At 38.2% G+C, this 14,013-nt stretch overlaps 1 protein-coding gene across 3 annotated transcripts in view; it reads right to left on the reverse strand.

Annotated features, from left to right (window-relative positions):
- The window catches only part of CNTN1 (contactin 1), a 262,785-nt gene that overhangs the window by 78,048 nt on the left and 170,724 nt on the right, over positions 1-14,013 (reverse strand). For all 3 annotated transcript variants that reach the window (XM_075427774.1, XM_075427775.1, XM_075427776.1), the window contains exons 4-5: positions 6,702-6,831; positions 3,763-3,935 (exon numbers count right to left, since the gene is read on the reverse strand). In XM_075427774.1, the coding sequence (XP_075283889.1) occupies positions 3,763-3,935; positions 6,702-6,831 (303 nt within the window). The remainder of the gene's footprint in view (positions 1-3,762; positions 3,936-6,701; positions 6,832-14,013) is intronic.

Here is a 14,013-nt window from a genome sequence, read left to right on the forward strand (position 1 = left end):
TTGCATGAGTAACCTTCAACTAGGTCAATAATTGCACTTTGCTGCTTCTTTTCACTCTCACTTTGTGTATTCAGCCTGAAATTAAACTTGAGGCAGCGCATGCCTCTTGTGAACCTTTCCACGTCACCAAGCATAGTGAGACTGTAGAGATCCTGACTGGGGCCCTACTTTAAATGCTACTCTAGTGTAAACAGTACATCAGCAACAGCCAAGTGCGCAGCCTCTGAATGCAATATTCTACTGCAGAAACCACCTAAGCTAACTTCATTCAGAATTCTTCAGCTCTCTTCAATGGCAGGCAGCTAACCAGTTCTACTAAATTCCCAAGGCTGGCTCCGAGATCTAACCAAAACTTAAGTTCAAGAGCAGCCAGCCAGAAACAATAAAGAAAGAATCAGGACACAGCTACATACAAAAAGATATTAAGTAGACTGTTATTAAACAGAGACTATTCACTGCTGTAAATTGCAACGTGTAGTTACACAGATCCAGCAGACACTTTGCATTATCTAAAAATAATTAATTCCTTAACTTTGTAACGACTGCTACATTTACTAAATATGGTATAGGTAAAGGATTCCTCCAAGGCCAACCACAGCTGTCAGACCTGAATGCCTACAAGAATCTAGGAAGAAAATGTCATTATGCTCTGTCAAATGCACGAAAAAAAACTCTGTTACATCAGAGTTACATCACTATCCAGGGAAAGACACCCCTCCCAGCTTCTGAAATACTAATATTTATTCTGCTCAAACAGACCAGAAGATAATACAGACCTTTCCAGTCTGGAAAAGCCTGGATCTTGACTGGATCAATGCCTGAATGGTAGGTGCTGTAACGGGCTATTCTAAGGACTTCTGATTAATATTTTATGTAATACTACCCTGTGCCTTAATACAATGAATGTATTCAGTTCTCCACAACTAGCTGCCAATTCATTTTGAGTATTGTTCTTTGATAAAAAAGAAAATAATTATACCTGACTGACTTAGTAAGAATTAGCTATTTGACCAGACAGGTTTTGTAACTGAAGCCAGGGAAGCTCTTCACACAGATTAGAGTACCTCTATTCATAGAACAGCTGCAGTAGTTCGAACATATTCCCATCCCATTTGTCAGCACGAACCTAACTGCCCAACTACTTTCTGTGTTCAAAATATTGACTGATATCTCCTGAAAACATCTATTTCCCTCCCTGCAGACTTTTTGATCTTTGTTTAAACTTGATACTATTATTCATTTCTGCCTTCATTGGAACACATTAGTGTTTAAAATCTGTTACAAAAATACAAAAAAAAAAAATTACAGTCATTGGAACAAATCTGTTGTCAATTTGATACTGCTTTGCATACGGGCAGTGTAAGGTTTGGTGAAAAGAAAACCTAACATTACTTCTAAGTTATTTTAGCTATTTCCAGTTTATACATTTTAGGTCTAGACATTTTGTTTTACAGTGTTCTTGAATAATCTTTGAAACTCTAGGACAATAAGCACAAATTTTAAGACATGGGATAGGATGGGCAATTTGTATATGTAAAACACTATGTTAGTACTGAAATAGCATGGTCTATGCCAGGTGCAGGGAAGTCATACAATTACTGAGATGTAAAATTTTATACCTTCTTCCCACTTAAGAAATGCTCTGTACTCTGATTGAGTCTTCATGTCTTTTTTGCATAAGCGCTACTTGGTTATTACTCAATAATTATAGTAAGTGTGATTCCATGAACTCTTAATTGGAAGACATTCATTTTTAGATAGAATGAAAGAATCAGCATAATCACTGCACTCCTATAAGCATACAGTTAATACCTAGTGAGTATGGAAATTTCTTGTCCTTGCTGTTCTTGCAGCCTCTCTGCTACAAAATTGCTGTGTGTTTTACTGTTCTGAAACTGTTTCTCAGCAAACAGAACATGTATCAGCTTCGATTTTGCTCAGCACACACCAAAAAGCCACTAAATATTCCTGCAGGATAAAATTCCTTCCCTCAGGAGCATATGTGTAACAGCTAAAAAAGATTTTAATGGGTTTTAAAGCACTGGATCTAAAAAGATCTAAAAAGATCCAGGTGTGTTCTCAGATATACTAAATGACATGAAGTTTATGAGAGAATGTGGCTTTTGTTCCACATTTTCAGCAAATTTGACAGTAGGACAAAAATAAAAGGGCTCACTCATGTATAGCTGGTCAAGTTTTTTTGAACTCTTCTAAACATTTTCTGCTATTTTTTAATCAGTTTATGCACAAGCAAAAGATCAGAAATTTTAGCAACTCTATATTTAATTTTAGAAACAGTGATTGTGGAAGGAAATGTTTTTTATAGGTGATCATGAAAAGCAGAAGGAAGCAAGCACAACAGTTTAAAGAAGAATGGCAGTACCACTTATAACTAGTATTTATCAGTTTTTAGCTATCTTTTCACTTCTATTCTTCGCCTCTTTATCCTGTTTTCACTTAAATAGTTCAGTATTACATATTAGGGTTCTGTTCAGTCTAATTGTCCAGTACACTACCTATCAATGTTCAGCTCATGCAGTCTGTGAGCCGCCTGGCAGAAAACATGCCTCAGACTGATTAGATTCTACTTTTTTCATCTATTATGTGTGTTGGTTTCATTTTAAGTAGCTACAACTATTGTCATAGCTTTTTTCCTACTGGTTGTTCAGAACTGACACCACTGATGCCTGCTTTAGGTATAAATAAATATTCTGTAAACTGCATTTTGATGCCATCTCCATTAGAAGGAAGTAACAGCCTGCCCTTCTAGTCAGTCTAGAAAATACACTGGGTAAAGTACAGACTAAGACTAGATCAACTATGATGTGATCCAAGTTTCCTTGATATATGTGGTCCCACAGTCTTAAAATTACTGGCAAAAAGCAGAACTTTTCAATTCATCTCTGATCTTATACAGTAAGGAGTGAATTCTGCTGATGGAGGCTGCTGAAATACAAGAGGGCACTAAGCACTTCATGTCAGGATTAAGGGCACACAGTGAAAGGTCACCAGTAAGAGTGGACTTCTTTTTTTGTGGATTCCTTTTTTTGCCCTCTGATGAAAAAATATATTCAGAGAAAAAAAGCATCTTAAGGAAAAATAAAACAAAAATCCCAAACACTATCTCCAGTCAGTAAAATTTTAGATTACTCTTCATGCAGTACATCAGTTTTTTACAAAGTGCATTTGTTGACAGTGCAGGTCTGTGCATATGCATGCATTCACAAGACCAGTACATGATTGTCAGAAGCTGGCAGGAATGTCCCCCAGCAGTGTCTTCATCATTGCCTGGGAGTCAGGGAGCACGCTTTACTAGCGAGTGCCATGCCTTCCTCCTGCAGGCATCCCCGTTTTGTTCGCGCGGCAGCAGCGCCTCATCACCGTATGCCCCCACTTGCCTCTTTCTTCTGCGACTGTTTCCCCTCAGGTCCCACTACGATTTAAACAGAGTCTGGACATTATTATCTCAAGATCTGGCTCCAGAAGTCTCTTCAATTAATAATTTAACAACAACTCACTGAAAAGGATGTCCTGTCAGCAGAAAGCTGAAGAATATAAAATGCTTACAAAACATATTTTGTGTTGACCTCTGCAGACGAAGGCACTTCAGATATTCTTTTCACAGAGTAATACAGCTAAGATATTATTTTTACAGAGTAGTACAGCTACAGCACATGTTAGCAGAAGACACTGCAGTGTAAAACATTGGGCATTTCAAGCTAACCATCGTGCTTCTACATTTTGACGTAAACATCGGCTTACATCCAAAACTCAGAGTGGCTTCACTGCTTCTGACAGTTCCAAAGATATTCGACACTACACAGACATATTTTCCAGCATCCCTTGATTTCTCTGGATTATTGATAACAAGTCTGCCTCCCACCATACTGTAGCGATCCTTTGTTAAATCAATATCCCAGTTGTTGAGTTTCCACCTATTGAAAAACAAAAGCAAGACATAAGATTTGGCCCAAAAAACCAAACCTGGTAAGAAATATGATTTGAAAAATAACTCATAAGTTGTAATAAACTACATAGGAAGTTCTTAATATACGCCTACATATGTTTTAAGTTTTTTTCAGCAAGAGCCACAGATTTGAACTCCATAGGTCTTCTAAGCACAACAATATCAGCCCGCTTCCACCTTCTCAGAGATGTCACATATAGGCTAAAACCTGATTGCTGGCCATGCAGTAAAGGATGCTCGAGCTGGCCATGTGTGAGCTAGCTAGTGATCAGGCACTGGGATTATAAACATATCCTCAAATAGTTATCTAAGGCCAAACTGGCTAAGAAAATACTCCCTCTGGACCTTTAAAGTATGGACTAATGATTTCTAAGAGCTCTTTGCAAACTCGCTGTAGGGGATAAAAATGTTTCATAAAGTCTAATGTGCCAGTGAAATCTGTGCAGAAACAGTGGCATACCTAATTTAAGACCTACTTATTACATTCAAAAAATTGCTTGACGCTCTTACTTTAATTACTGTAAACCAGTTCACTAAGTCCCTGTAACTTTCACTTCAGGGACTAGAAGGGGAACTCACTGTCCCAGGTCTGGCCCTTACTGATTTCCACAGATTTAAAAAAAAAGTTAAAATACATGGAGTGAGAACCAGCATTCATGCTTTATATCTGCGTTTATATCTATTACTGTGTCCACAAGGGGGAACCCATAACCTTCTTTGAAAAGAACTGCAAGTTTCCTGAGCACAAACAGGAAAGATGCAACTTAAATATATTTAAATATAATAACATTATTTCAGTGTAAATAATGTTTTGTCATAAGGTAAAGATAGGCATGAGTGCTTGAAAATGAGAGTGCATACCCTGTGTGTTTCTTCCTTCTTGAAGATGTACTGACATACACAGAATACTAATTTGGAAGCTGAAATTGCAATTGTCATACAAAGAAACAATAATAAAAGTGGTATTAATAAAAAAATGAATTAAAATAAATAATGAAATGGCAGATTTTTCAAGATACAGTAAATAGCATTTAGGTTTTATAGGATTTTAGTGGTATCACTTCAGCCCTGTGAGACATACTACTTGTCTGTGTTAAAAATCATTAATCCTCCATCCAGAAATACCTAGGAATAACTGTCATGAGGACAGCTTACGCTGCAATGAAAAAGCAGCAGGACTTGTCTACGTCTGAGACGGGAGAATTTTGGCTCATGAACTGTTGGAGGGCTAAGAAATGAAGACAATATATTAAGGTACATTAAAATAATGATGTCAAGAAATAAGGAAAGTGGCCTTATTCTGTATTGCAATTATCATCACATCAGCTATAAGCACTAATTGACAGAACTGTTCCTAGATAGCAGAGCTCTGGAAGTGCAAGGCAGTCCTTCCAGAGTGACTTTACTAGTTCATATTTTGTGGAGCCCATGATGGATAAATAACGCTAATATTTATGTAGAGCCTGTAATCAATCTACAGACAGTATGTTTACGTAGCCTTGCATACAGGGTGGGCAAGTCTCTGGACAGATTGGGAGTGATGGGTTAGGATATCAGAAGGGTACTAAATCTAACTGTATCTGATTTCTCCACACTTTCAGTCCTTTCCAGGCACAGGGAGAGCAAACAAGTGCAATAGCAAAATGTCATGTAGAAAAACTTGTAAAGATACTAGACCCAGGGATCACATTCAAAAGAGGTGTTCTAGTTTCCCCTCAAATCCTTCAGTCACAGGTGGTTCTGTATATGTAGACAACCTGTAAGCATATTTTTAAAAAAGGCAATGGAGACTAGCTAAGCTGTTTTGATGGAAGAATACTATAGTTGACCACAATATTGTAATAGATTTAAAAGAATGGCCAGCAGACTCAACTGCTTTTACTGTCTTAGAAGCCAGATTTGAAGATGACATGTAAGTGCGTATCGGGGGCAGATCATAGGATCATAGGATAATCTAACGAAATGGATCCCTTTTGCTGGCAAGAAATTGCATCTGCCCTTAGTATGATGACAGTAGTTTTCTGCCCATGACTAGGTTGTAAATTAGTCATGGTATTAATGACAACCTTCAGCACATTTTTCTGTACTTGATAGTAGATAATAGCCAACAAACTCATATAGATGCCCCAAGTTCCCACACCAAAACAAAACTGCTCAGCTAATAACAACACAATTACTGTGAAAGAGGTCAAGTGTGAATCTCTGCTAAAACTAGTTGAAATGTTTTCCCAGAAGGAAGTACTTCATGTCTTCAGTAGCACGGCTGATACATTCATAAGCATCTCTTCTACAATATGGTGGATCTAAAAGCAACACAGGATATAGTATATCCAAGTTACACAGGCCAATCCTTCTTCTTTCAGAGTAAAACAGGATAAAAAAGCTGTTCTGAATCAAGAAAAAAGACTTGAACCTCAGTCATCCTTACTAAGCGAGAAAGATAGCCTCTTAATAATTTTTTACAGGTAACTTTTTGTTTCGCATCTGGATCAGTACTCCTCTCAAAAGCTGAAAACTTTAACACAACAGGAATGCACTATTTTTAACATTGTCTAGACATTTTGGCAGATTGAATCAAAGTTGATTCTTACTCAGAAATTATAAATCTCCGCATTTTTTCCTGCCTTGAAGACTTTGTATCAACTGTTAAGATGGTCAATCATTTAATACCACAACCCGAAACACTCACTAAGTAAAATACATAAGACCTGAAAATCAAACCAGGAGAAGTTACCTGTAAGTAGGAAAAGGAATTGCTCTAGCCCTGCAGTTCATTGAAACTTGTCCATCTGAAGATTCTTCTGGGTAGATGGTATCAACGGGTTGCTCCTCAAAAACAGGTCCGTAACCTTTGTTTCCTTCCTCTGAAAAAGACAGTTTGAAATGAATCACTTTTTAATTAGTACGCAAACTGAAGATGAATTTACATCATGCTTTCCACATTCAAAATGTGAAGGCTAAACAGTAAGCCCTTCAAAATCAAATTTTATATGTATCAACAAAACCAGAGCTGTACGGATATCAGAAGTGCTGGTCTTCTTTCACTGGCTCCTACTTCATTCCTGCCCTCTGAGAACAAAAGTAATTTAAACTATATTCCTGTAAAATTACCTTCTCTGCCGCCTCTGCTGACATCATCAATTATTTGACGAAGATATTTATGAACTGAAGATATGCCCTTTAGGAATGCAGTGAGACCTTACTGAGAAACTTCTTTCACAGAGGCCAAAAAATTCTCATCAAAAAGGTCCCGATGCAAAAAAACTATCAAAACATTAAGTGTTTCTTATAACCTAACCAGTTCCAATTGTTTTATATATTTAGAAAGAATCTTTATTGCACCAGACAAAAACACCCCAATGCTGGCGATCGCAGCTGAGAATTACATTGTTTCCAGAACACATTTCTGTCCTTCCTTTCATGCTTAGGTATATGTGTATGTTAACTCTCTCTCCTCCAAAATAAAACTTCAAAAACGCCCCACATCAAATATAATTTAAGTTTGTGGAGTCAAGCACTTAAAGGTGAACAAACGTCTAACAGGTTTGACAACAAACTATTTTTTCAAACCTTCATCCTCCATTTGCAGAGGCTGTTGTAAAGGTTGCAGGCTCTGCCGGCCCCGGTTGCATCCCCTTCTCCTTTATCCCCTCCATGCGTACAAGACTGCTCTTTGGGGTCTGTAAAAGCAAGGCTAGGAGCAAAGGCGGAACACTATGGGAAAAATCTGCTCAGCAAATCCAGGATGTAACTGGAATTTTTTCTGTGAAACTGGAAAACATGCATTCTAGGTACAGGATGGCACTGTGAGAAGATGGTGCACGCTCAGTATAGACAAAATTTTTAGACGACACAGCTGTCGAACTCTCACAGGTCTCTACTGAGACTGAACTGACAGGGACACCTGTAAGCAAACTTCACAGATCGAGACATAAACTGTCCATGCAACAGGTGAACATCTGTAATCAAGTTAGGCTTCTGTACTGATCCCCGTAAAATTCTTGCCTTTGGTTTTAAAACACTTTAGATTACATTAGACAGCCTTTAAAAAAACTAAGAGAGAAGCAAGATTCTATAGCGTAACTAAAGAACGTAAATTATGTCAGTATTAAAGTATCATATATATAAAAACAATCCTTATGCAGATATCTTTTTTATTGTTCCTAATTTCCATATCCATAGACAAGCATTGGATTACAGCACTAGCAGAAAACTGGTTACAGAAAAAAAGTAAGTTCCCTTCCCAGTTCAAGTTTGGGAAAAACATGAACCATTGTTTCCCTTAAGGACAGGAGCAGGTCCAGAAGCTGTGACAAGCATGGTCAGGCAGCTTGATTTTTAAAAACTAATTCATGTAATGAGAAGGGAAGCCTTTCAAAGAAGCAAAGAGCAACTAGAAAGAAAGGCAGAGCTTTTGAAAAATGGTCTGCTTTTTCTGATATTTTAAAGCACAACACTACGCAAAAATCTACACATTGCTAGATCAAAATAAGAAGTAATTTCAGACTGAAAAGGCAAGAATCACATATTTGCTCAGACCCTGGAATGACTGAACCACAAACCCAGCGGCAGTTTCTGTGCAGTTCTTAAATATGAATACAGAATAACAATGGCCTGCAGCAGCAAATAGCCATATCGTATGCAGCTGAGTCTTTCCATCTTAGGACTCAAATGATGTTACAGACCACTTAGGCATTTCATGGCACGCATTTTTAATGTTGCCAGCACTATTAATTAGTTCTACTAAATCTACTATCTTGTGTACTGTAAATTTGAAGTGAGAATCTTGACAGTAAGTGTGGCATTTATCTCATGTAATTTTAAAAGTTAGGGATTTTGTCCAATCTAGTCATGTGGACTTTCTTTAGAGGGGTCAGACAAGCATTTCCAGCAGGTAATTTGGATAACCTATTTTCTCTTTATCAACTACAGAGAAAGCTGAAACCTGTATCACATACTTAACCCTTAGACGGTTAAAATAAAGTGTGATGAATAAGAGAGTCTGGATTTACCTGACTGTATCTGTGCAACTTGACCTGGAGTCTCTCAGCTGAGCCCACTGTCACTGAATCCAGAACCCAAGCCTCCTCCTGGAGCCGAACCTTCTGAGGTAACTGTAGCACCACCACTAGCACCAACAGGAACACTAATGGCAATTTACCTCCCATTTCTTCAAGTGTTAAGATTCAGGAGGGAGGGTACAATGGTGGCACAGCCCACTCCCATGACTGATGAGGGACCTATTATTCTACATTTGGTTTTACTTGTTTTGCAGCAGCATTTAGAAACCTCTCTGGAAGGTCAGGGAGCACTTGGTCAGGCAGCACTTGGACAACAGTCCTTGCTCTAAAGAAATTATTATTCCACTCCAGTGCAGCACCAGAAGTGCAATTGCACTTTCTGCTACTTGTTCTGCAGGGCTCAGACACCCAAAGAACACGGAGAAGGTGAAGCAGAGAGGTATTATCACGCTTACACCCTTGCATATCCAAAGATAACAGTGTACTGTTCCTTCTGAACATCCTCTAGTGGATGTCATAGAAATACACATTTTTGTCAATGAACCTTATGCAGAAATGTACTGAAACAGTGATTCTATCAAAATGTAGAGGAACATAATTTCCACAATACCAGATAACTCCTCAGTTCCTTTTCCAAACTTTCCAAACATTTTTTTGATGCAGTACCACTACATCTCATTTACTGCCAGCACAGATTCTGCATTTGAATCTATAAATAAATCATAAAGTGTAGGTTTAGTCTACAAAGTTCCTGGGGATAAAAGTACTGTCTCTTTGGGTATCTGCCTTCATGAGACTTTAAAGTCTGGAGAGCCTTCCTAAATCCGTTTATGAAGCAGAATTTAGTGCTCAGACTAAATATGACGTGAGATATGATAAATGGGTCTGTGTAAAGCTGAAGAAAACTCATGAGTTCAGCAATTTTCTATTTTATAACAGAGCCTAGAGAATGGTAACCCCAGCAGCTGGCACATGGTGGCTGAAGTAAGGCATCTTACTCCTGCTGTAGTACGTTCTTTAACAGAGTGAGACTCATCATCACCACCAATTTTTGACTCTTTCTAGGTTCATTCATGATCTTCTCTTTTTTTTACCAGTTCTACACTCGGATAGCTTCAGAGTTAGGAATTTGCTGGATCGGCACCGACGAGGTGAGAATTGGCTGCTGAGAACGGGTCGCTGGTGCATTGTTTTCCAGGACAGCAGGTTAAAGGAGCAAGTTGCAGCACAGTACGTTTCCTCTGACTTTTGTTGCTACTTTCAGCACTGGGAATTGTAAGGATGATGTGTATCCCACAGGCAGGGAACACACACTAAGAAGAAAAGAGCTGATGATCAGTATCAGGACTTCTGTATCACATGGCAGAAAATTTGGAAAAGGGCAAAAAAGGCCACTGTATTTACTGGTAGATGTAGCTACTAATAATTAAACTTTAATTCACAGTTAAAATTTAACAATCAGTCACCCTAATTCAAACATATCTATTTTCTTCTGCTCATGGACAGCTGCCACAAGTACACAGCGAGTTGCTTTATACCTGATTTGAGATGCTATTCTGTATGCAACCTGAAATGGATCATTGCTGCAACTTATCTGACTAAATTATTTGTACAGACTGCTACCTATCTTTTCAACATACTCATTCTCATGTTTTGCATAATCAATTCACTATCTAATCTGAACACAGAAAAGTAGAAGAAAATATGAAATTCCCAACGGGAACAGTATTTTACTGTTAGTCTTTCATAATGTCTCTCAAAGACAGGTCACTACAGCATGTTATGACACTTGTGCATCATTCTGTCTTCATATGGCTAGTATGAGAATAAGCAAAAATGTTATAAATTAACATTTACTCTCATTTTCTAATTTGATATACTGATTTCAAGCATGTCTTCATTTTTTACTTTCTTTACAAGATATACCTTTTCATGCTGTCTTATAGGGTATTCATAATCTATATTACATGCAGGAGCTGTGGAATACTTTGCACTTAGGAGTAAAAATAATCTTAACATCTTCCTTATTTACAAAGTTATTAATGCTTTATCAATTTTTAAAAAAGCCATACATCTCAAGTGATTCATCAAAAATGGTAGATATATAGTTATGTGGCAATTCATTGGATAAGTACATTTAATGGGAAGTCAAATGTAAGAGCAAGTCACTTCACTCGAATGTTTCACATACTATGAATCATGTGCAAGAAATTTGTCCATTTTTGTCCATTTGTATATTTGCCCTATTTGTTCTGAAAGTGCCCTCACTCTCACTACCCTCTTAACTTCAAACACAAAAAAACAGAGAACTGAATCTTACTATGCGAAACAGCCGACTAAACAAAACGGAGCAAGCGTTCCCTTAACCAGTACTTAAGGCACTCAGGCTTCTGGAAGGGCTCCCAGATCCAGCACCATTTAAAAGGTGCTTTACTCAAGAAGAACAACTTGCACGTGTCAAACAGAAAAACATTAGTGTGTACGGTACCACAGGCAAAAGAAACTAACATAGAAAATGATGATTACTGAAATACAGTGAAAGACTGGCAGTAAAACATGTGGGCTATATATGTCTACAAATACATATATTCAGAAACTACAGTGGATGCATCCTAAGGCCCTAATCTGGCAAACACTTTTGTACATGCATTCAGTTCCATAGTAAAAAAATCCCAAGCTCCAAGAAGAGCAAACCTCCATGTATGAGAAGAGAGTGCCGAAAAATAAAGGGAGAAAGATTTGACTGCTCTTCAAGATATACAAATTGCATACTTTAACAAACAAATTACCATTTTGCTTTAAAAAAGAAAAGGCAAAAGGGTACGAATTTTCCTTTCAGAACGTCTGTGCATAAACCAATTCACTTTGAAAATAATTGTAAGAAGGTTAGCAATAGTTTTCTGATGGATAAACGCCTAATAATTCCACTTTAATGAAAATATATTTTCAGTGAAAGATGACAACTGTTTTACTATGGAATGACTACAAGACTTCTGCTGGAAATACTAAGATCTTTAATTTTCAGAATGGTAAAATGGTAATACTGTTTGCTTAAAGCAAATAATAATGAGAAAGTGTTGATTTAAGTTCACTAAAGGCCTCTCATTTTCTTTCAGGAACTCAAGCCATCATAAAATTTAAGCACGTAAGTTGAGCCAAACCAACAAGCTTACTTGTGAACACGATGTTGAGCACATATCAAGTCCTCTGCTGGACAGAATCACAGAATCACAGGATGGTAGGGGTTGGAAGGGACCTCTGTGGGTCATCTAGTCCAACCCCCCTGCCGAAGCAGGGTCACCTACAGTAGGCTGCACAGTACCTTGTCCAGGCGGGTCTTGAATATCTCCAGAGAAGGAGACTCCACAACCTCCCTGGGCAGCCTGTTCCAGTGCTCCGTCACCCTCAGAGGGAAGAAGTTCTTCCTCATGTTCAGACGGAACTTCCTATGCTTCAGTTTGTGCCCATTGCCCCTTGTCCTGTCACTGGGCACCAACTGGATTCTAAAACTACCACAAATCGTGTCATGAGTATCAATTGCAAATCACAGTGAAAAGTTTTCCAAAGGTCAGTGTCAGAAAGAAGCTAGAACAGGTGGAAAACCTTAAGATCCCGTTACTCCCACTGTGCACCAATATAATGCTATTTTAATTAGCATCTTTATTTTTCTAATGACCCTTCTCCTGTTCTTTCTACTCCTGCTTCCTGTACACTTCTCTGTTCCCCTGGCATTTAACATTGCCAAAGGTGACTGCTCGAAACAGTCATTTGGTATCGCTCTCACCAGTATTGATCTAACTGACACTGTTATATCCTCTTACATACTGTCACGTGAGAGAGGGACAAAGATCTGCTGACATGGCGCATGACTAGATTAACCTTGAATGCTAATGGATACTGAACAGAAGAGCCACGGACTCATTCATTATCTTAGCTATCACTAAGTCGTCAGGCTCCGCATCAGCATCACAAGCCTAGAAACCATTTGATATTTAGAAGTAGATCTCATACTGGCTTCAGTATGTCACAGAAATGAGGACATACTAGTACCCGAGAAGCTCATGCTCAGTAACAAAATGGTATGAGAATGAGCCAAAATATCTGTACCAGGCTCACAGGAAGGTAAACAAGGCACTTCCAGGTTTCTGAGCATTATAATCACAAAACACGTTATGATTATTTATTTGTAAATGTCAGACACTCTGCAGTAGTATGAAATGGTCTTCTAAGATCCAGGCAGGGACATGGCAGATAAGGTAAACAGGTATTAAATATATTCATCCACTTTGTATTTTAGAAGACAATGCATACGTCTATTTAGCAATTGTGAATAACGCCATACGCTCTATGAAAAAGCTTTAAATAACATAGATTCTGGCCCTCAGTTCATAACACATATTTTTGAACCTACTGTTCTGTACAAAATACAAGCTAAATATAATTCAATGTTTGAGGGTTGGATTTTTGGGAATGGGGAGCTTATACTTTGAAGCAGTAATGTGTTCATGTCCACGAAACTCATGGTGTAGCATTTTGTGGACTATAAAGAAGATTTCACCACCCTGATGGAGAAGAGGTACCAGTTGAAGCCAGGAAGACACTAAAGGGACATCAGTTTCCAAGAATCAGGCAGCACTCAAACAGAAAAAAGTGTCCACTCAAGCAGTCCCACTTCATACTACACAAAAGCGTTAGACTGTCTTTGAGCAGGCTGCCTCTAATTTTCTTGACCCAAAAGAGCAGAATTACTCTGATCTCACACGTGCCAGTGAAGTCCTTGAAGAGCCGTGTGGTTAATTGCGGAGTTTTCCCCCTACAGCAAGTTTCAAGTATGAAAAGCTCCAACCGTTGGCAGAGCAACTTTTTCCACTTACCCTAAGAATGACAGCGTACAGTTCGCCTGTCTTCTCAGACTGCCAAGAGGAATGACCGTCAATACCATAGTACTTTTAAACATACATTTGCCTGTCAGATACTTAAATCATATAGGAGATTCATCCTTAAAAACAAAAGCGTTACTTCAAA

Source organism: Opisthocomus hoazin, chromosome 8 (assembly GCF_030867145.1).
Source record: "Opisthocomus hoazin isolate bOpiHoa1 chromosome 8, bOpiHoa1.hap1, whole genome shotgun sequence".
NCBI lineage: Eukaryota > Metazoa > Chordata > Aves > Opisthocomiformes > Opisthocomidae > Opisthocomus > Opisthocomus hoazin.